At 40.2% G+C, this 24,157-nt stretch overlaps 1 protein-coding gene across 2 annotated transcripts in view; it reads left to right on the top strand.

The window, feature by feature from the left end:
• Nucleotides 1-20,007, top strand: part of LOC125635693 (kynurenine/alpha-aminoadipate aminotransferase, mitochondrial) — a 40,976-nt gene extending 20,969 nt beyond the window's left edge. For both annotated transcript variants that reach the window (XM_048847701.2, XM_048847702.2), the window contains exons 4-14: nucleotides 396-528; nucleotides 1,347-1,421; nucleotides 2,904-3,110; nucleotides 4,154-4,219; nucleotides 5,628-5,710; nucleotides 7,183-7,279; nucleotides 8,336-8,397; nucleotides 10,322-10,386; nucleotides 13,646-13,752; nucleotides 14,345-14,446; nucleotides 15,781-20,007. In XM_048847701.2, coding sequence (XP_048703658.1) covers nucleotides 396-528; nucleotides 1,347-1,421; nucleotides 2,904-3,110; nucleotides 4,154-4,219; nucleotides 5,628-5,710; nucleotides 7,183-7,279; nucleotides 8,336-8,397; nucleotides 10,322-10,386; nucleotides 13,646-13,752; nucleotides 14,345-14,446; nucleotides 15,781-15,822 — 1,039 coding nt within the window. In that variant the 3' untranslated portion in view covers nucleotides 15,823-20,007. The remainder of the gene's footprint in view (nucleotides 1-395; nucleotides 529-1,346; nucleotides 1,422-2,903; nucleotides 3,111-4,153; nucleotides 4,220-5,627; nucleotides 5,711-7,182; nucleotides 7,280-8,335; nucleotides 8,398-10,321; nucleotides 10,387-13,645; nucleotides 13,753-14,344; nucleotides 14,447-15,780) is intronic.
• The last annotated feature ends 4,150 nt before the right edge of the window (nucleotides 20,008-24,157 follow it).

Here is a 24,157-nt window from a genome sequence, read left to right as displayed (position 1 = left end):
CACACACCTCTAGCTACAGACAGAGGCCATACAAGTCACACCTGCCATACCTGGATCTGAAAGGATCACTTTGATGCATGAGAAATTCAGCCTCCGTGCCCATTCAGTCTTTTGTTGATAATCTCTCTGCAAAGGCTGTCAACTGTTTATTGTATTATAGACACTGGTCCCTAAGGACTTTTTATCTTAAATACACACCTACACGCAGTATTATGTTTCTCTCATTTCATTATCTGAGAGAAAATATTTTAAACCAGTGCCTATACCTACCTGTATTGCTAAATAACAGAGAAAGAGAAACAGACAATTTGGGTGGCAATATATTTGAGGGGGATTTAAAGGAGCAGTACAGAATATTAGGATAATAATGATGAGAAATAAAATCTGTGTTTCAGAATTCCTGAGTTGTTGTCCTGGCTAAAGGATTTACAGAAGAGTCTCCACAATCCTCCCACTGCCAAGTACAGTCCTGATCAGGGCCAAATGGAGATATGTGTGACCACTGGCAGCCAGGAAGGGTTGTGCAAAGTAAGACTAAAAGCAGAATACATTGTGGCTTCTGTAAAATGTAATTACTTGTTGCTTTAAATAGATGTTTGCTTTCAATCACTTGAATTTTATTTCCTTGCATAGGAAAGGCATGCCTACTCTCTGATTACAGTTAGTAAGGGTGGCTTGTAAATGAAATGATATATTAAATGCCATATCTGAGAAAGTAAATGGAAGTTGGGACAAAACTTTGTCAGATTCCAGTGGTCTTCCGTGGTGACACAAATGTCTAGGATCTTTATTATCGAAGAGAGAGAATATCATAAGACATTTTATTCCATTTACTTTCATAATTCTATAGCAAATGCTTTTAAGAATCCTGTAGTGGAATGTAGTGGTGCAATCAAATCAGAGTCGGTTGCTGTACTGTAGTTTTTATTGTGCAATAAGATGTTTTTGTTAGATATTGTTCTGCGTAAGTTGGTTTTCAATTGGCTGATCTCTCTCTCTCTCTCACACACACACACACACACACAGTTGACCCTTTCTATAACTGAAAAACTTTTGTATTTTGTTAGAATATTGTGTTAAATGTTAGTATTTTTTTTTCCCAGAAGACAGAGTTGTCCTGTGTGAAACTGGCATTCTTCTCCTCTGACTTGTATCTCTCTGTTTGGCTTCCAAAGTGGAACTTAAATCCATTCACTGTTTACGTAGCAGAGTTTTCATTTAATTAAATGATGATGGAAACACTGATGTGTAATTAGGATGTGTAGTTCCATTAGAGCAGGCAGCAGTATGCAGAATGTACAGTAAAATTATACAGTCTTGTCAAGTAAATGATTCCCATTTTGTAGGTGTTTGAGATGCTTATTAACCCTGGAGACAACATCCTTTTGGATGCACCCACCTATCCTGGGACTCTAGCAGCTGTGAGTAGTGTTTTGGTATGAAAAGTTGTGAAAGTTACAATGATCATCACTTTGGGACACAAATCTACATTCTTAAGACATATGAGCTGCCTCACTATTGCTAAATGCATCTAAGATCTCATCCAGACTAGAGTTTTTGAGCCTCTTCTGACTTAAATTGGTTGGCATTGGTGAACTAATACAGTTGTAAATGCTAATTTAGACACTCTGCAAATGTTTGTCCCAGTACACAATGTTTTGTTCTGGAGCCTAGTTCACCCTAACCCTAGGTTTCTATATAGAATCACAGTAGAAATGAGATCTTTCTGATAAAGTCAGTCTAAATGCAAGTGCATGATCAGTGAGATTCCTCCTATTTTAGGTTCTGGGTGTGCCTGTCTCTTAATGATTTAATGACCCGATTTAGTATTCTGTGCCTATAATAGGATAAAATGGGGAGGGGCCTAGAAGATGTATGCAGGTGAGCTCCCAGGATATGAGACAGTGAGAGCAAGTCAGAGAGATAACTCTTAAATGACACTAGTTTTTGTGCAGTAATATGCACCCTGTGCAATTAAATACAGCCCTTTAATGCGTAATAGTTACAGATTGGGAGAAATGCTGGAATAAATCCTATCTTACTCAATATTTGGCTGACACCTGGGTAATATTTTTTGGTACACTATATTTTTGACATACCTTTTGATTATGCAATGGGACCATATATTGAGGGTATTGTCGTTTCAGCAGCAGTTTGTTTATAACATAATAAATACAGGGCTAAGTAGTACAAAGATAGAAATTCCACAGAAATAAAACTACAGGGACTTTTGTTAATTTTTGCTATTACTTCACACATGGCTATTGTCCCATGTCACTCATTAACATTACTGAAATCTCAGTCCCATTGCTGAATATAATACCCGTTCAGAGCAGTTATTCTTCCTCCCTTTGTCAGGGGAGAGCAAGTTATAGTTCTGTCAGTTCAACTAAACCTGCATTTCTGATTATGAATAAAAAATGAAATTGCACTGTTGAGAGACCTGAAGCTTATCTGTATTTTTGCATTGGAGTGTTGAAATATGAGGGATCCCACTGTAATACAATCCACAACGAACTCCTGGGCTCCACAGATGTGATGCCATGTGCCTGATAGGCAGGCATGTAGTAATAGTTTATCTTGGACCAATCTTGTTCCTTATCAGAGTTTATATAACTGGTTTTAAATATTGGGAGCACAAGGTGATTGGGTCAAATTACGTTCTGAGGGTTATACAACGTGTTCAGAGACACTTTCCCTTGAATCATGAGCTAAGCAAGTTTGAAATCAATGCAACTCGTTTATAACTATCTAGTTCAATCTAGATTTAAGGGAAGATACTGCACTGCTGAAGTTCTGTAACGTCAGAGACATAATCATAATTTCAGAATTATAGACTCAGTGACTGAGATTTGTCTCCTATTTTGTTTGTTTCTCCCTCCCCCCTCCCCCAAAATAAATAGCTAAGACCTTTGGGTTGCAACATAATCAATGTTCCCAGTGACCAACATGGTATTATTCCAAAAGCCCTGAAAGAAATTCTTTCCAGATGGAGCCCAGAAGATGTCAGAAAGCACAACAACATCCCCAAATTCCTGTACACCATTCCAAATGGTAGCAATCCCACTGGAACCTCATTGACTACTGACCGCAAAAAGGAGATATATCAGGTATGCAGTGAGAGCCTGGCATAACAGCTTTCATTTAGGAACGGACAAATGTGGGGTTTTCAGTTTGAGGAATTCCACTGCAAAACCAGCACATCTTGTAAGCAACTGAATAGCAAATGTTGCTAAAAATCTCATTCCCCATTACTATATCAACCTCTTGTCTGCCCTGCCACTTCTCCCAGGTCCTCCCTTCTTGGTTTTCCTGCATGATTTGGTGATCTAGTGAGTAAGGTATAATAAATTATAGTCCTTTGTAGCTATACCAACCATTGTGCTGACTTGTGTGTTGTGTTTACTCACTGGGCCCTGGTACAAGCCTAAAGAGAAGTTCTGGCAAGGAAAAAACCAACTCTATCTAATGAGATAGAAGTAGAAGCCACCCCTTAGAACTGCAAGGGACACAGGAGGCAGATGTGCTCATTGACAACACAATGAAGGTAGCTGTCAGGATCATGTGTCCATAGGGATGCAGGGCAATTTTTACTACTCCCCATTTTGGAAGTGCAGTTCTCTATAACAAGGAAATAAAATGTATGATATAAACCTTGCACTCAGTGCATTTTTTTTTTTTTTTTAAGAAAATTACATAGAAATCAGTTAAGCTAACATGCTAAGTAACCACCTGGCTGGAAAAAATATTCAAAATGCCATTTATTAAAAGCATGAGATCTCAGGTCCATGCATACAAATGTGTCCAAAATTGCCATTCAAACTGGTAAGTGAGAAACACATACTTTTTCTATATGCAGCAGTCCAAACCATGCTCACAAATATAGGCACATTATTGCACATGGAACCCAGGCCTCAGTTTTTCAAAATTTGGCCCAATTACAGCTGCTATTTTACCAGTTGACGTACTTTTACAGTTACATGACTTGCTAAATTTAGCATTTGAAGTTGACTCTTGATGTGATGTTTGTGTGTTGAATCAGCTGAATATGCAGCGTACAGGGCAATGAATATAAATAACTGGGATTATATAGGGACTATTTTTATTACATTTCAATAAACCTTTACATTTTTGGTTTTAATTTCTTTTTTAGCTTGCAAGACAATATAATTTCCTCGTAATAGAAGATGATCCTTATTATTTTCTTCAGTTTGGTAAAGTAAGTTGTCATTTGTACTAATTGGTATCAATATTCCTTTGGGTTCAGAAGAGAATGAATGCTTGGACAATTGTGGCTCAAACTACATGCTACTCGTACTTAGTAGACTGTCCGATTAAATTAAAGCATTACTAGTAAACACTCAGTCGTGAAATTTTTAATTACATGCCTCTTCAGCCATCATGTTGCATCAGTCCTTGTCAATTCCAGTGCGTCAAATTCGTCAGTTTTTAAGTGAGGAAAATTCCCATTGATTCCATTGGGGCTGTGCTTGCAGGGACGCCTCCGAGCCAGGGCTGCCTCAGGAACTGACACATATACCCCTTAAAAGGGCATTCCATTGCAGAGGGAGTGGAGTGCAAGGCATGGGAGAAGTAATACAGGCTGTATTGCCTTTTCTTTCTAATCTCTGCCTTCATCCAATGCAGTCCACCCCTTCTCCTTGTGCAGATCTCAATCCATGGAGATTGGTCTCAGGAATAGGGAGAATAGTGCCACAGAGGCAACTGACACCCTCCCTTACACACCAGTGGGAGGGGGAGGGTGCTCAGATCCACACTTGCAGAGTCTCCTCCATACATGGATCTGGGTGGGGGCAGTGACTTGGCCCTCACTTAAGTTCATAACTTCCGGATTAAGATCAGCTTTTACAGGGAGTAACACCCCTCCCTTAGTAGCTAATGGCTGCTGAGTATGTCAATGGAATGAGTACAGCTTAATATTTTTCTTTCTGCAACAAGGTTCTCCCCTTCCTTTTCGGGGGTGAGGAGAAGTCTGGTTTACTTGGGCTAGCAGAACTGAATGCCTGCGTGGAACTCTTATAAGCATTTGAGCATGAAGAAATTGTCAATATAGTAGCCGAACTTCTGCTCTGGGAATTAGAATATGTGCTGAACTCAGGAGGGTGGTATTACCAAATCCCCAATTCTGAGGGATGTCCTCCAGTTTCTCCTAAAGGGAAACTGCAAGCTGAGGAGCACCTCTGAGGGAAAACATTAAAGAACATTTTCCCCTCCACTCAGTAAAAGTATTTTTACAGAGAGCTAGGTATTTGGCTCTGACCTCCTATCATAGTTCCAGGTAGAAACTCCAGCACCTACCATTTGTGTGCAGAGACATGGGGTTAGAGGTAAAGGAATTTCTGATTGACTCTTTCCTGACATTCAGGTGACACTATCATCGCACCACAATAGAGAATCATTTGTCACTCAGAGAAACAGAATCATTTGTCACTCAGGTACTGGACTTTGATACTTGTTGTGCATCTCCAAAACCAGGATTTTATCATATGATACATCAGCCCTTGGGTCAAGAAATACTGAAGTCTGTGTTAGTAATAAGTAAAGTGTATCTTAGTGTAAGCCTTATTAGCTACTTGAACTTTAAACTCTCATTCTTTTCTTTCAAGCCTTGGGCTCCAACCTTCCTCTCCATGGATGTCGATGGTCGAGTTATCAGGACTGACTCTTTCTCTAAAATTCTCTCCTCTGGGTAAGGTCTGTTTCAGACTGTTGCCTGCTGGTTAGCACAGGCTGCTGAGTCAAGAGACATGGGATTCTAGTCCTGAGTTTGCACCTTCACTTTGTGACTTTAGGCAAGTTACTCAGCCTCTCTGTGCCTTGGTTTTCCCATCTATAATATGCGAATAGTGAGCTGCCCACTGTTGCAAAGTGCACTGAGATCTTCAACTGTTCACAACCTGCTCATTTCCCACTCCCTCCATGTCCTGGCAGTCACCTATTAATCATGTTTATTGTGGTAGGGCCTAGGGCCCAACTGAGAGTGGAGTGCTCTGCTAGGCACTGTACAAACACAGAGTCATTAATACATGGTCACCGGAGCCTACTCCCCTTCTGATGGCCACTGCAGCCTCTGCCTCCTATGACAGCCTGTCCTTACACACAACCTGCCCTCAGTTTTCCCAAACTAGAGGGCCATGATGGGGGCATTAGACTCCTCCTCTCTGGTTCTTGATGTTCTCGCCTCCCTTGGCTTTCATAACACTGGCTTCTCTCCCTACCTGACCATTCCTTCAGAACTTTTTTGGCATGTTGTCGGCCTCTCTCCTACAGTCCACAAGGAATAACAGGGCTCTTTCCCTGGGCACCTTCTCTTCTAGCTTTACACCTTTCCTTCAGCCACCATCTTTTGCTGAGGACTTGCAAGTCTGCTCTCCACATCCTGATTTTCTGGCTCTAGTGTACATTACTTTTAATGAATCTTAGCAAGCAGCATGAATCCTCGCCTCGCAGTTAGTGAGTTGTGAGCTCTCCGTGAGAATCTAGTGAAATAAAGAAAGAAGGTAATATGATGGAAATATGGTTTCACTTTGAAAAATGACCCTACAAAAAATGATATCATGTAGCTCCATCTTTGTCATTCAGAGACATATGTAAACTTACTCCATTTATTTTCCTCTAACTGCAAATTCGACCTGGAATCAGAGTCAAGCAGGGAGTCATTTAGTTTTTGACAATATGAATAAAGCTTCTTTTAGTGCATGAACACAAAAACAATCCTGTTCATTCTCTTCTCTTTATTTACTAGCAGTACTAAATGGAAGTAAATATAGTAAACACTGTGTTGCAAACTTCACGCGATTTGGTATTTGATAGACTCGCTCTTGTAAACTTGTGGTGATGTGAGAATCTCGGCTTGTTTTTTTTCCCTAGCCATTACGATTGCAGAAAAAAATTTAAAAATATGACCCATGTATGCCCTAAAAGCGCAGAAACTACAAGGCAAATTGAAATAACCAAAGAACATTTTTAAAAAATAATCTCATGATTATTAAGCCAGTCTCTTCCCGTTCAACTCGAATTAGCAGATGTGACTCTGAATACACACAGGGAGCAGATCCATTAAGGTTCCAGTTTTCCATAGTTGATGTTTGGACGATAGCCATATTCAAGGATTAGCGGACTGTATATTTCTACAGTAATGTTCTTCTTCTTTTCCCCTAGGTTGAGAATAGGCTTTTTAACAGGCCCCAAACCTCTTATTGACCGAGTGATTCTGCATATACAGGTCTCAACAATGCACACCAGCACTTTCACGCAGGCAAGTGCCATCTCCGAGAATTGGGAAGGTGTTGCCGGAATTGTTTATAAAAATAAAATGGTTTCTCAAACATGGTAACTGGGAGGAGGGGCAAAAGGGCTTTTATAACCCCTAGCCATTTTTTTCAGCATGCTTTTCAGGAAAATTTATATTACAAATTTTTCCAAGAGAAGAAAGAACAACGCAAGGAGGAAGATCAAGGTTTGTCTGGAGGGTGTTCTATTAGATATGAAACAGCATGGCTCCATATACAGGACACCCTTTACTTTTATGTAATAGGTTATTGAGGCTTAACAGAGTTAAGTTAACGGGAGTTGTGTGCTCAATGGCCTCAAGCTCCTTTGAAAATCCCACCCTGAAGAGCAGCAGAATAAATGGAGAGGATTTGGAATTTTTATTTGGTGCAGTGTTTGTAGGGCAGTGTGGCGAGCTGGTGAACCCTGCTGGTGCTGTGTAAGTAGCCTGCTATCTACTTCCCCTTCCCTTCCAGACAGTGCTCAAAGGGTGAGTTAGGGTAGAATGAAATATATCCTCCTCCCTCCCCCACCTACTAGATCATCATTGACCCATTCCTGAGCCCTGCCCTCCCCGCTATCACAGTCAGCTCTGAAGTTCTGTCCAGAGCTTAAATTAGCACTCCCAACCCTCTATTCAGCTCCTCCATTTCACCATGGAGATAGAATAAAAGTGGGGAGACTAATAAAGGAAATAAACATGTATTTAATTCAAAGCTGTATATGTTTCCCACCCTTTCCTTCCCAAATTCCCATATTTGTCTTCCCCTATCCATTCCTCTTTCCTTCAGACTCCCTAATATTTCCATTTCCCCATGGGACTGCTGTAGCTTCCTAATGGCCCTTTGCCTGTTTCCTGGTGGACTTTTTGTATTATCAAGAGGTTTGAAGGTGAAGGAAGAGATGGCTCCAGGAGTCCAAGGATGTGACCTCTGCCCTTGCAGGATGTTTAATATCAATATAATTTTTTAAAAGCTTTTGTTTGGTGGTTGACTATCCTGTTTAAAGAATGGGATTTACTGTGTAGGTTTTATTTCTGTAGCTTATGATTGCACAGCTTCTTCAGCAGTGGGGAGAAAAGGGTTTCCTGGAACATGTAGACAGGTAATGCACTTATATTCTATATACTATATTGTGGGGGTTTGGTTCTCTTTTAATTACTGTCATGTCTCTGAGTATAATGTTTAAGGGAATGTCACGTTGTCTGGAGGGACTCACAATCGTGAGTGCCTGCCTTAGAGCAGACTGTCAAAAACAGCACAGACACCCCAAACTAGTGGTATGTTCTATAATTAGATTTCACCAACCCAGTAACAAATGTGAACTGGATCACTATAACATGGGGTCACAGACAGTCCCTTCGGGCTCTCTAGTCTATCTTGCCACCCAAACAAGGTGGACGTAGTGTTAAATGGTCACTGACACACACACAAAATATTCAGGTTGCTCCCAGTCACTTACCTCAGATCAATTTGTACCTTAGATCTCACACCAAAAACAATGCCTATAGCTAAGGCTACAATTTTGTCATGGACAGGTCAGGGCTGTAAACAAAAATTCACAGAAACTGTGACCTGTCCTTGACTTTTACTAAAAACATCCCTAACAAAATGAGGTTCCAGCACACTGCCCTGCTGCATGCAGCGGCTGGGAGCTGCAGCCCCCTGCCCAGTGGCTGGGAGCTGGAGGGAGATCCCCCACCACCCTGCAGGGCTAAGAGGGAGCCTGCTGACATCAGCGGCTAAGCTGCTGCCAGGGTCTGCCCACGGAGCTGGGGGGGGGGGCGGGGCAGGGCCCACGGCAGCTGGGGAGTTCCAGGGTCCCCCCACTGCCCTGCAAGGCTGGGAGCTGGGGGCATCCCACCACCTGTGGCAGCTGAGAGCTGCCGGAGTCCCTCCACTGCCCGCAGCAATTGGGGAGCGTGGGGGGGGCCCCGCCAGTGGCAGCTGGTCAGTTCCGGGGGCACCCTTCCACCCATGGCGGATGGGCTGCTGCTAGAGGATTGACTGCTACTATCGTGGCTGGGCTGCTGTGGTGCCCCAATGACACCGAGGTCTCCAGAAGTCACAGATTCTGTGACTTCTGCAACCTGCATGACATAATGGTTGCCTTACCTATAGCCAATCCTAAAGGTTCATTAACTAGGGGGAAAAAATAAGAGTTATTTACAGGTTAAAGCAAGCAAACATATACACAAATGAGTTGCCATCTATGGTTCCTCAAGATCACAGAGCTGTACTAATCTGTCAATTCAAAATGTCTTTCAGGGCAGACCCAGGGATAGCCCCAAGGGATCTCTGCCTGAGTTTAATGTCCCTGGCCCTGTGTGTTCAAACAGCAAAGAATGAAAAATTTTCTTGTGACCCTCTTTTATCTTTTACACTTAGCCTTCCAGCCCATGAGCTAGCTCCGTTGCATGTAGCAGTTCCAAGGTGTGATAGAGCCACCCCCAAATCCTTTGTATTGTGATGTTCCTTAATGGCCAGTTTAATCTTCACAGGCCTCCTGAATGGGTATGGGTATGGGGGGGATGATTCCCATGCATAGGTTCACAAGTTCAGAGCAAACATTTTCAAAATTATAAAGCAAACTTATCTATTTCCTTATAGCATAGGATATGAATATTACAACTGAGATTAATGCATGCAGCCACTTACAGGCATTTCATAGAGTCTAAACACTAAATACATTCTTATAAGACTAATACCTATTTTGAACAAAACTAGCAAACAGGTAAAAGGGTTTGGTTTCCAGCTATGAGTTTGTCGGTGCTCAGCTGACACCTACAAACTTGGCAAGAGCTGGCACCTGGTTTACCAGCATCACAGGGAACTGGAACAATATTAGGATCTGTTACCTGAAGGTCTCACAGCACTGGGCAGCATAACATAATCTGCACAGTTCTGTAATAGGCATATGACAGTTATATAAAGTTATTTATACCTAACGATTTGTGGATTTAGCTCAGATGGGAGGTAGGGCGATCTTTCTCTATATCTATACAAAATTTTGAATTGTTGGTCTCCAGGGTAGTGGAGTTCTACAAGACCCAGCAAGATGCAATGCTTGCTGCAGCAGACAAGTGGTTAAAAGGTTAGTGAATGCAAACACAGTTTATATTTTCAAGCTGTTTTTTCTGACTTCTGTTAATCAACTCCATTTTCAAGAACAATCACTAAGGTATATCTGCAGTATTAAGTGATAAATAGGCAACATGGACAATTCAAAAGTGTTCTTGGTGTTTTTTTCCCCTTTTGTTTGAACATTGAATATCCAAACCTAAGATTATCTGATTCTCCTATTTTCTAATATATTTGAAATGAGAGAGTGCTCAGAGGAAAGCCTCCCCAGGCTGCTGTGGCAAGTAGCCATGCAAACAACACATATGTCAGTGCAGTATGTTCAGTACGCTTTTATTTACAGTACTTCTTTCTATGTAAAAAGCTGTACCTTAGTGACAAACATTTTAAAAAAATTTGCACAAATAGTACGTGATGAGCTCTCAGGGTTGTAACAGATTGTGATAGTTAATCACAGTGCAAAGGAGTAACATGATTCTCATAGACTTTAAGGTCAGAACGGTGATCATCTAGACCTCCTACGCATTGTAGGCCACAGAACCTCACCCATACGCTCCTCAGATAGACCCATGACCAAGTTACTGAAGTCCTCAAATCATGGTTTAAAGACTTCAAGTTACAGAGAATCCACCATTTACTCTAGTTTAAACCTGCAAGTGATCTGTGCCCCAGGCTGCAGAGGAAGGCAAAAAAACTCCAGGGTCTCAGCCAATCTGACCTGGGGGAAAATTCCTTCCCAACTCCAAATATGGTGATCAGTTAGACCCTGAGCATGTGGGAAAGACCCACCAGGAAGATACCTGGGAAAGAATTCTCTGTGGTAACTCAGAGCCCTCCCCATCTAGTGTCCCATCTTCAGCAGTTGGGGATTTTTGCTACTTGCAGTCACTTCCTCCATCTATCAGGCTCGGTCTTGAAGCCAGTTAGGCTTGAAATTAGACAAAAGTTTCTAACCATCAGAGGAGTGAAGTTTTGGAACAGCCTTCCAAGGGGAGCAGTGAGGGCAAAAAACCTAACCTTGTTGGTGGCCACTTTATAGCCATTTGTTCTTGTGTCCACGCTGGCACTGAACTTAACTCCTCTCCCTCCCTGGTATTTATCCCTCTGATGTATTTAGAGAGAGATACAATAGCACAGTCAATATCAGTACCTCAGTCCTGATATTCAGAGCCCAGCATGGCATTGGCCATAGCTATCTAAGAGATTGCTTCTCCCTTCACAACCAAGATCTCCAGCAGCAGCTTTGTTCCACTGGAACCATGAACCTATCGGCCAGTAGGGACTTGTGAGAGTAGGAGCTGAAACTTTCACAGGAGCTGGACCTAACCCATCTATCTGTGGTATTTATATGGCCCCTATTATTATAGTATCTGAGAGCTTCACCCATCTTTACCCTCCCCTGTGAGGTAAGGAAGCATTATTATCCCCCTTTTACAGGATGGGGAACTGAGGCTCAGAGAGACTTGGGAGAGTCTACACTGCAATAAATAAATAATAGGTTCTTAACTTGACTTAAAATACCCATGAAAACACAGCAATTTGGCTTTTAGCTCAGATTAACAGATCAAGCTAAAGCCTATAGGGAAGCCTGGGATTGAAAAAAAAACTGCTAACCTGAGTTAAAAGCCAAATTGATGTGTCTTCCTTGCTGCTTTAAGACAAGTTAAGAATACATCTTAGACGTAACCTAGGTGACTTGCCCAAGGAAACACAGGAAGCCTGTTTTAGGCCATGTCTACATTACCACTTACGTTGGCAAAATTCATGTCGCTCAGGGGTGTGAAAACAAACACCCCCTTGAGTGACAGAAGTTTCACCAGCATAAGTGGTAGTGTGCACAGCTACCACTGCTCATTGGGGGTGGTTTAATGATGTCGATGGGAGAGCTCTCTCCCGTTGGCTTAGAGCAGCTACACGAGAGATCTTACAGCAACACAGCTGCATCAGGAGAGCTGTGCCTCTGTAAGGTCTCTAGCGTAGACATGGGTCTCCCAGCCAAGTCCCAAGCTAACACCCTGAGTACTGGAACATCCCTCTTCTCGGCCCATGGAACTCACTCCCCCAGGAGCGAAGAGTGACAATGGGCCTCACTGCACTCAGAACCAAATGCAAACCCCTTTTATTTGACCAACTCTTCTCACAGTTTAGTCATAGAGGGAAGCGAGGGCAAGAGAAAAGGAGAAAACAAAACAAAAAAACCTTTTGCAATTCTGCTACCTTTCAAGTTGCTACTGTACGTGGAAAGGAAAGAGAATTTTGTTAGTTTTCATTGTTAATTTTGGGAGCTGCTCTGATACATGGTGATGAGGGCTGTTGGAGTGTCTAGTGGAAAAAGACCTTCACCTATCCAGCCAAACTAAAGAAGAAAAATAAATCTGGTAAAGCCATTTAGCAGAAAAGGCTAAAGCCATGAAAATCTTCCTCTGGCTGAAGTAACTGGCTTCTTATTTTATGAAGATTGACATAACTAGCAAGTTGAGGCTTTGGAGTATTCTGTGAGAGGTCTTTATTCTATAGAGTAGTTTATAATTAAGTTGCTGGTAATGATCAAATGTACCTAATAGGAACAGGGGCAAAGGCCAAGTGAAACAAACAACCCAGTATATTCATACAATGTACACATTATAAAGCTAGAGCCAAAAAAAACAGGAGTGTTTGGATTATTGTCCAGCCAAAAACTGATCAATGATTGCCTCGAGGTACAAGGGAACGCGTACAGTAACACTGCCTACTAAAGCAGTAAGATTCCTTTCTGTGCTCTTCCTAGCCTTCGATCCCTTCTTTTCTTATGTAGAAAAACATAACATTTTAAATAAAAATGAAACAAATATTCTTTCTCTAACCATGTCTATATTATGCAACACATTAAGATTGCATTTATGGTAATTATGGTACTAAAGGAGCTGGCATTTAAAAAGGATGTTTTATTACAGCACAATGTGTTTAGCTGCTTTTTCAGAAATCAGCCTACCATTGTACCTGTAGTGCACCTGTTGGGCTGTCTGTAATCCAACTGTGAGAGAACCCAGAGCATCCATTTTCAAAAATACCATAAAACAAAGTGGTGTCAGCATTACTGAATTACATCTGTATTGATTTTGTCAGGCAGTACCTTAAATTCTGCAGGTGAAATCTTGGCTCCATTGACGTCAATGGCAAAACTCCCACTGACTTCATTGGTGGCAGGATTTTACCCTATCTTTGTGTCTTTGGTGTACCTATTGCAGAAAGGACAGAGCGTTATCTTCAAGTTTTCTGTTTTCTCTCTCCAGGTCTGGCAGACTGGCATGCTCCTGCTGCTGGCATGTTTCTATGGATTAAAATTAAGGGAGTTTCTGACACACAACAGCTGATCATGGAAAAAGCTTTGCAGAAAGAAGTATGAAAAATGTCTGCTGATCTTAAAATGTAGTGGGAGGGAAGGGTTAAATAAACTACTATTTGAGTGCAACTCCAACTGTGCCTTCATTAGGACTGCAGATTTTGAACAGGCATATAGTAACATATTCAGATAACTCTCCTTACTAATGAAATATCTGCATGGTTAATCTACATCTTTAATATGTTTGTTTAATTCTGCCCCAAAACAGATACAGAGAGAGCTAGCCTAACTATCCATTGTTTCCATTTTAATAAGAGAAAATTGATTGTGGTTTATTCAACAATTTGTACAGACAAGTGTTACGCAAAGACATCAGCTATCAGTCAGAAAGGAACCTAGAGATTTACTTCTCTGATACTTATAAAACATGAGAATGATAAGATAGAACCTGCCTTAAATTACAAGTAACTAGGTTCTGTCTTTTTGTTGTGAAATATCTGATTCCAGTTTTTGTTGTCTGCCTTCCTTTTTTGGAAGGAAGGAATGGATTAAGCCTCTTTGTGAGACCATTATTCATCAATGAGCTATTTAATTTTTATTTTTAAATTAAGAAGAAATTTGTAACTAAATGGCTAATTATTTCTTTTAGGTGTTACTGGTTCCTGGGGGAGCATTTAACATTGATGGCTCCGTTCCTAGTTCTTATGTCAGAGCTTCTTTCTCTCTGTCTTCTCCAGCCCAAATGGATCAGGTGAGTGCAGTACGATTTGCTGTACATTCCTGAAAAGACTACTCCTCATGTAGTAATTGTTGTTTTGCTCCCTTACTTTTTCCCTACAAGTGTTAACCAGCTCTCTGGATTGTATAGTTATCTCCCTCTCTTCCATTTCCAGTAGGCTTTTGTTTGGGTAAGTACTGTTTGAGCAGTACTTCTGAAACTCCCTTACCTGTTCCTTGCACATATTCTTATCTAGAAGAATAGTAGTGTGCTGAATCTTTAGTGTCTCTTAAGATGCACCTACCTTCTTCAGTTTCATTTATTCCCATCAGATCTCACTCGCTGATCCAGCAGTCACTAAAGTCAGTGCAAGTGTAGCAGCTCATTTAGTGTGAGCAGGAGCAACCACCTGTCTTATTTCCCAAAGTTTTCCATCCTCAAATCTAATTCCCTTTACTCCACTGTCTTCTGTGTACTGATTCCTTGTTATTAAACAAGCTCAGGATGACCAGTATCAGGCCTCCCCATTATTCTCACATTCAGTTTCTCCTGAGTAGTCAGTTGCACGTTGGAGGTGGTCTCTCCTCCAGTACAGTCTCTCTATACTTCATGATTTCGGAACTAATCTGTGTTATTTAAGAACATCTTGGATATAATGGTTGTATTTGTGATTGAGCGCACATCATTGTATAGAGGGAGCGGGGAGCAATTAGCTGCCCAGAGTATAGCATTCCATTGTTTCAATGCCTTGAGAATTTTCCTATGTCTTTGGTCTTACTTTATTTCAGTCACTAAGGTGTGTAGCTGATGTCTAGTTATGCTTCTCCTTTGTTGGTCACCCCTTTCATCATTACCTAAAGAATTTCACAATCATATTGTCTCTAGTCAAATTGCATCTTGCTGGCATTGCACATGACTTTGATTTATAACACCTCTCTTCCTCCTTTTCTCTCTCCTGTATGAGATTGTACCCCTCTGTATTACTGTTGCAGTTATGAGAATCCTTCTGCTAGGGTCCATTAATGCCCACTAGATTATAGATGCCGTGTTGTGACATAACAGTACTCTTGTCGATTAATATATTTGTCCTGTTTCAAAAAAACTCCATCTTTTCTTCTAATTTTTTATGTTGAAAGAACATGCCAGATTATTTAAGTGGAAGCTCTCCCCACTTTCTTGAACATTTAACGCACTATTAATATCAAACTGAATAGGGAATCTGAAGCTTTACCATAAAGTACTAAAACTTTACACAGCCGGGTTCACCTGTGGTTAAAACAGTTTCAGAAATTCTACTTAAGATTTAGCATATTGCCTGCTTATCTAATGCTGCGATGTGAACATTAACCATCTTGCTTTCATTGTAGGCTTTTCAGAGGCTGGCTGAGCTTATAAAAGAAGCTGTATGAAGAGAGCAAATGAAAACCATCCAGCGAATTAAAAGTGTCCTTCAAAAAATCTGCACCTTTATTAAAAGAAGATTTTATAATGACATTTAAGGAGCAAGCATGGATAGAAGATCACCAAAAGACCTCAGAACCTGCCTTTTGATAGGGAGTGCAGAAAATTATAGTTTAATTAGAAATGATCTCATTCAACCTATTAACTCCTTTTTATGATAGGCAATATCATATAAAAAGACTATTATTCCAAATTATAATGCAGCGATAGTATATGCTTATGTGCATAATAGCAATAATGTAGTTGAAATAAGAAGATACTTCCATTATAAATCACTTTTCATTTTCCTATAACTTCCTCAAAATTGTGCTGAATCTTCTCACACCAGATCTTTTCCAAAAGTGAATTTTAAAAGAAGGTTTGAACAAAATCTATTCAGTCATTTTGAATTATTGGCAGAGGGAATACCTTTTGTCTCTCTATGTGGATTCTGGCTATAAAAGTGTGAAGATCAAAGTATGAAACTTAACTAATGTTTGGTCAGAGTAAATTGACTTAGGCACTTTTGAAAACTTAAACCTGAGCAAATGCAATTAGACTCTGGTTACAAATAAAAGGAAATTAGTTTGCACTTTTTGCCATGGGACAGTTTAATTTGATCTGAACCACCTGAGTAATGTTTTTGCCAACATAAGTGGTAGTGTAGACATGGCTTTAGACTGTAAGCTCTTTGGGGCAGGGGCTGTGTCAAGGCTGATTCCCCACTCTGGCACTTCAAGTGCAGAAGGTAGGGGCCTGCAAGGATTTTAAAATTTATACTGGCCACTCCAGGCTTGTATTAAACTCCCAAGGTTACAGCTTCTCTCTAACCTTGGATGGGTAGATACTGCCACCACCTAAGTGCAGAAAACCCTTTTGGACCCAGGAAGAAGCACTTGGGATACCCTTAAGCCCTTTCACCCCCCCGTCCAGGGAAGAGCTGAGAAAGAAAACAAAGGAAATCAGTTGTAGCCACCAGCTAATTAAACAACATGTGCACAAACCTCTTAGAACACCAAAAATCCAATCCTGTTCTTAAAAAAGGTAAATTTTATTAAAAACAAAAAGAAAGAAAAAAGAAACTAGGCTTTTGCTAGATTTAAAAAACCTACCTACAAAAATTAAACATCAAGAATAACCTCCTTGAGGTCCAGTTTAAAGGTTACAAGCAAACAAAAGCGTTTGGGCTTAGCACAGAGCAGTCCACAAGCCTTACAAAATAAAAGAAATAAACCTAATCACGTCTTTCTAGACATTTCTGATCTACTTACATATCTGGGTTTAAATAAGTAGTTCTAGACATGATCTGATGATTTTCATATCTGGCCTTTAGCTTCTCACAGCATAACTGCTCCCTGTTCCCCTCTTTCCAGGAGAACAACACACACACAGACAAAGGGAAGTCTTTTCCCAATTTTAGAAAGTTCTAGCCCTTCCATTGGCTCTTTTTGTCAGGTGTCCACTCCTTTCCTTTTACCTATGGGCTTGTTAACCCTTTGTTCTGTCTGTTATTACTTGAAACCACAGAAATCCTACTTTTTATACTTAATAAAATCACTTTCGTTTATTAACAAGCCCAGAGTAAGTGATTAATATCTGTGGGAGCAAACAGCTGTGCATATCTCTCTATCGGTGATATAGAGGGTGAACAATTTACGAATTTACCCTGTATAAGTTTTATACAGAGTAAAACAGATTTATTTGGGGTTTGGATCCCACTGGGAACTGGGTGTCTGAGTGCTGGAGAGGTAACCTGCTGAGCTGTTTTTGGTTAAAGTCTGCAGCTTTGGGGGCATGGCCCAGACCCTGGGTCTGTGTTGCAGCAGGCTAGCCTGTCTGGGTCAACGAGACAGGGTTCTGGAGTCCCAAGCTGGCAGGGAAGATGGGCTCAGAGGTAATTTCAGCACGTTAGGTGACAGTCCCAAGGGGATCTCTGTGACCAAACCCATCACAATGGCCCTAAATTTGAAATCAGTCCAGCATTACAGCACATGTCTAAATGATCAGGTCTGATAGAATCATTCACTATGTCTGACTGAGTTTTGTATCTTGCATGTTTTCTTTCTTCAGCAGCTAAGACTTTTGTGCGGTAACATCCTCAGTGTCCTCTGGGACCAGTGAGGTATTTATTATTCCAGAAGCCCTGAAAGAAATTCTTTACAGGTGCAAATCAGAAAGTGTTTCGTTTCTGCTCAGTTTGAAGCACAAGGGGTAAAAATGGAGTGCTTTGACAACTGAATAATAACTATGCTAAAGACTGACGGTCACGTAGCATCTTTTATCTAAAGATTAGACATTTTAAAAGCTGACTTACAGGATGCAGAGCTATAGAGCTCTCTCTTTGTAGCGTATTGACATTCTTGGTGTATAATGTTAAATTTGCTAATCTATCAACCACTGATAAACAATTATCTGGCTTATTTTTCAGCCAATATCGAATTAAAAATCATTGATATTGGCTTGCCACTCACTTTCCTTTGGAAGATCCCTTCCAGTGACAGGCTTTTGGCGTTCTGTAGAAGTGATCATTGTCATGTAGTATCTGTTGTTTCCTCAGCTGATGAAAGTAGACTAGTGATGTTTTTTTGGTACCAAATTGGCACATTGCTAAGTTACTCTTTACTTTTTAAGCCATTGGCACCAACATTTCTTTCACTGGATGTTGATGGGCGAGTCCATGTCTAATACTCTCTCCTGGGTAAGGTCAGCTTAAGAATGCTGTATAAGGAACACTGTAGCATGCAAAGCTGTACCTGCTGTGGGGTTCTGTATATTCTCCTCTCCATTGGTGCAAGCAAATCTTATTAGCACTAGGTCAATACACACTGGTGAACAGATATCCTGGCAATTAGGAGACCCTGTTGTGGTGCTTTAACTCTCTGGAAACTAACTAATTTCCAAATGGATGTCAGATGGGAACTGGCTGATTTCAAAGGTTAGGAGGTGGTTACTATACCAGGGAGATCTTAGGGTTTCTGGTCTCTGAGAGATGAAACTGGGCTGGATTCCTGATGGAAGTTTATTGTCTGGTCTGTTTGGGGGGCTGTGTGCTAAGCACAGCGGCCTGCTATGCAAGGCTGAGAGCTTCCTAACAAGGCTGTAGCCTGCCATCCTTTGAGCCCTAATCCCTTTAGAATCCCTTGACGAGGGGACAGGGCTAACTCAGAGAGGCGGTAGCTGGGTCGATGGAAGAATTCCTCCATTGACTAGAGCTGTCTCCATTGGAGGGTAGGATGGCTTAACTATGTCTGTCAACGGTGTGGATTTTTCACACCCCTGAGAGTTGTAGTTATGCCAATGTAACTTTTCTTTGTATCAATATTCTGTGATTCACACAGTCCCTTTAAATCAGGGGATCTCAAACTTTTTTGCAGTGTGGCTGGCCTTTTTAACAGAAAGGTTGTCTCTTGGCCTTCACATCATCTACACAATTGTTCAGCCTGTCTTCCCTCCCATTTGCTATTACATCAAATCTCTACAGCAGCTTCATATATTGCTTACATGAAAAAGTAATATTGCAAAGGTATTTCATGTATTGCTAATTGTCTCTTAGCAGCTGGAAGAGAGCCAGCAGCATTATGACTTGACTTAGACCACTGATTTTCAGTGAAATAATTGAAGTGCTCTGCTGTATTGGCCCAGAGTGTTCAGCACCTTTCAAGTTTGAGCCGCACACAACCAGCAGTTGGGCCACATACCACCAGAAGCCCACAGACCTCAGCTTTAGATAACTAAAGATTTGCAGTTAGATTACCTCACTGTCTGTCAAGATATTTCTTATCATGAAGCAAAAAGTAGTACAGGGAAAATTTAAGGTACTAAAATGAGAAAATGTATTTATTTTAGATAAAAATTGGTAAATTTAAAATTTACTTTAAAAATTATACATGAAGGAAGCTGGACAGTGTCCGCTAAGCTTATCAGAAGGTGGTGGTTATGTAAAGTAGCATTTAGGGTATCTTTGGGAGTGGTTGTCAGTGGGGCCTCAAGGAGAGGTTGCTGAGTTTGTCCTGTTATATTAGACAAAAAAACGGTCTAGTCATGGGTAATAAAAGCAAAAATCACTTTCATTGTTTTGAATATTTCAAAAGGTCCAGACTGCATCATTTGAATCAAAATATTTTTTAATTTGCAATAAAGCTAGTTAAAAATCATTTGATGGTGTGATACTTTTTTAACTATCTTTAAATGACTGTAGTATCCCACTTTTGCCAGCTCAGCCTTGATGTAGCAGTAACCAGTTTCTAGATCATAGAGCCATACTATGAAGCATTCTGATACAATAAGTGCCATTTTGTTTGTTATTAACACAGTGCTCTTTTCAATGGTTTTTTATTTAATTGTTTTATACTCTTTAACATGTAGGGCCAAACCAGATAATAAAGTTTTGTTTTGTTTTTAAAAAGCATCTTCCTGATTTCTATGGGCAGCTCAAGCAGAGTTCTGTGGTTAATGTGCTATCACCTTCATGGTCCATACGTAGGTATCCCAGAGAAGGATTGAGTGATCAAAGTTATACCTCAAAAGAAACAAAAAAAGTACTAATATTCTGAATTGCCTCTTGTTGGAATTATTATTATTTATTATGCAGGATATTACCAGGACGGTAATTTAACCATAAATTCTTTGTTAAATCCAAAGGCCAAATGGTATGTATACAGTTGCTCTAAACATGACAGAAAAGCCTAAATAATTAAGCAGTTTACTACATCCAAATGATAACAAAACTTTTGTAAGCATTTGATCAAGATACTTACAAATGGGCTAAAGCCAAAGGTACTTAGACCCCAACTCCAAATGATTCAGGCAGGTATAAGCAATGACCCTTTAAGAGTTTACTTTTTTATACCCTTTAACAAACAAGTGATGTCATTGCAAATTATTGGACCATAGCTAAGGCCAGATGAAGGAGTTTCGTATGCAGACAATTATTTACTGCACCTGGTACCCAATTAACTGTGTTTTATTTCTATCACTTTAGGTCAAACCTTTCTCCAGCTGTAAAAGATAAACCAAGAGAGCCTTTTAGCCCTTCTTAGGGAAAAATTTTCAAAACCTGAGCTCCAAAACAGACCTGTGCAAAAGATATTGCATATGAAAAGCGTGTGTTTGGGTGCACAAATATCTATGCGTATGAATATTTACCCAATTTGAAAATGCAAATGGTTGTTTCATGAATACAAATACTAGTCTGCATGTCCACTCACTTTTGAGAAAGAGAGAGAGAGGCCTGAGTTTTTAAAGTTTGGCTCTAGAGATCTAATGCCTCCTAGTCAGCTAGCCCAGAGTTAGTAGATTCCAGATGAGCTTCCAAAGATGTAGATTGCTTCAGTGTTGGTATCATTCAAGGTGACCTGCAGTGATTTTTTTAAAAAATTCTCTCAACTGTGGCAATGTGCATCAACTGGCTCATAGAGGGAGAGCAGTGTAGGAGCATAGACCCACATTCGATTTGGGTGAACTATGGTTTTAAATTGAGTTGGAATATTAGCATGAGCAATAGGCTCAAAACATGGAACCAAAAAGACTGAAATCATGAGAAAGAAGAGTTGTGTTAAACTTGTTGTGACCCTTCAAAATACCAGTATTATCTTTTTTCTTAGATGCTGCTGTTCTCTGAGCAAGTATATAATACCAGTAGCTCAGATCCCAGTTTCTGTGTGAGAGCTTCTTTCCCTTCTCAAGAGCAACAGATCAGGCAATTGCAGTTTACCCTGCTTAGCAGCCCCAAGGTGAACAAATTCATCTGATTTGTTGTTCATATGAAGGTATTCACATTCAGACAGCATTCTGGCTTGCAGCCCTCTTTTTCTCTCATTTTTTTTCTGCCAAGCTAAAATTTGCAACTATCTATTGCACAGCATTATGCCTGATGTATTTTTTCTCATTAAAATCTCAATGTTAAACAAGTCCATTGGTGCAACAGTTACAAGTTAGAGTTGATTTTTGGGATGTGCATGTCATTCCCCTTTGTATTAACAGAAGTTACATGTACATGTTGACAGAAACTGCTGCACAGTTTCACTTTTACTTGATTGACCTCCGGATGATTTGTGTCCGACCAAATCTCATCTGGGTAGGTTAATTCACAGTATGTATCTGGTGACTTTACAAATCAGTAGCAATTCTCGGATTCCCATCTTCCACGCCGTTTACTCCCTGAGCAATGGCAAGTATCACATTGTAACATCTAACAGCACCATTTGTGGTTAGACTGCTTTTCAAGATGCCCTTGGGTTCAACATGTACAAGGAAAGTGCTCTCTAAAACTACTTATTCAGACCACAGCCAACCCAAGGATTAAGCAGCTATCTACTTTGCACAGTAGGGTGAAGCAGGAAAAAAATTAGGTGGATAGAAGTAAAGATAAGCAGGCAAACAAGAAATTAAATCAAATGATTTATGAAAAATGTTCTACAATGTCTTTAAATACTGAGCAGAGAGCTACTGGGCAATCCAGTGTATCTGCAACAGTATCGTGTGTACAGTTTTTCACATTAGGATGTCTGAACAAAGTATTAAATTTGATGAAGACAGGCTGCAGTCATTATTGTGAGAGAAGAATAAATCCGTTACTAAGAAAAGTTAAATATTAAGAGCAGGGCAGGGACCATCTAGACTATATTCTCTGTTGACAGCAAGGCACTTAAACACCATCAGCGAGGCATGGCCAAAATGTAAAACCAAATCAATTAGTCACTTGGCCCCATTTTTCTAAGTTCCAACTTCATCACGCTGTCTACAAATCTTGCATATTTCCTTTTGCTACAGAACACTGGAATGCACAATAGAGTATGCTGCATTATCACAAAGTTTAGCATTACAGTTTTTATTCTCAAATAATAATATTCAAATTATTATTCTCAAATAATAAATCAATTAAATTAAAGCAGCTTGTCAAGTGAATATTCTTATTTCAGTGAGGTCTGGATCCTGCCATCCTTATTCAATCCATCGGCTGACATGCTGCTCAGTTTACCTGGGCCCTTAATGAAAGGACTCAGGCTCCAATATAACAAAGCACTTAAGACCATGATTAAATCCATTCCAATTCAACAAAGCACTTAAGCATGGATAAAAAGGTTCTGTTTTTAGTCAGGTGGGATTATTATGCACATATATGAGTATGAGTCATCAGACTTCATATTTATCACTTTGAATTTCTTGCTAACACTGGACCTCAACCTGCCAGTGCTGAGTTCCCTCAGCATATCCTGAAGGATTAGATTCAGTGGGATAAAATTAGTACTAGCCTCTCTTTTCTAAAGAAATTATTGTTTTTTCTTAAAATAATGTTACTGGTCTTTGTTGTTTTATTTTAGGCTTTTCAGAGGCTGGCTCAGCTTATAAAAGAAGCTGCATGAAGAGACAAAGAAAAGCCTTCTGTGAACTAATGGGGTTTTCAGAAAACAAGCATCATTTGAAGAGAGTGTCCATTTTTCTTTACTTATAAAAAATTACTACACATCCTGTGTTTCCACAGTTCTTAGCTCTTACAAGAGTTTATCTCAAACTACTTTTACAGTAATGGTATTTAATTGTGTTAATTCTAAACTCGCTCTTGGATTATACTCTTACAAACACATTAAATGAACTAAACATTTATAAGATCTCAGATGGTTAATAATTTTGCTATTTCTAAAACCTTATTTTTTCAGCACTTAGTAACCCTATGGAGTTTGTACCTGGAGCTCATTACGATGGTGCGGATGTATTTCGTATCAAGGATCTTGTTTCTGGTTATACTTGTGTTTCTCCTGCTGTTATGTAACTGTAAAGAACGGTGTGAGGTTCAGGTTACATTTATTTATTTTGCAGACTTAACTGAAAGCACGAACTGGAGCCTCTAGGTGCCTGTACATCTGTACAAAACACAGGAAAACTATACTGGCTGAAAATTCAGAAAAAGGCTCTGAATCCACTCTTCCCACCTAGACCCCGAGCCCAACCCTCCAGGAGAAGCCAGGGAAAACCGAGAGACTTTAGATCATGCCTGGATGGTTTAAAAAAACACAGTAAATAACAGGCTCTGTCACACTGGCATGGGTGCATTCTAAAGTCAGTGACCATCACTAAAAAGGCCTTGCCACATGTCTGTTTAACCCTTCAGCTAAATAATTTCATTGGGAACAGTGCTTTAGGGAAATCAGGCCACTTGGTAGTCTCAATTTAGAAACCCATTTATGAAAATCTTGACCTAAAATCTGTATTCTGCCGTTGCTATTGAAAGGAAATTACCTCCTGAAATGGGGAGCTGGTTTCATGGTTGTATAACCAGGAAGCCTGTTCAGTTTCTATGGATCA

This window comes from Caretta caretta, chromosome 4, assembly GCF_965140235.1.
Source record: "Caretta caretta isolate rCarCar2 chromosome 4, rCarCar1.hap1, whole genome shotgun sequence".
NCBI lineage: Eukaryota > Metazoa > Chordata > Testudines > Cheloniidae > Caretta > Caretta caretta.
Note: the sequence above shows the minus strand (reverse complement) of the source record. Positions and strands in the feature narration are given on the sequence as shown.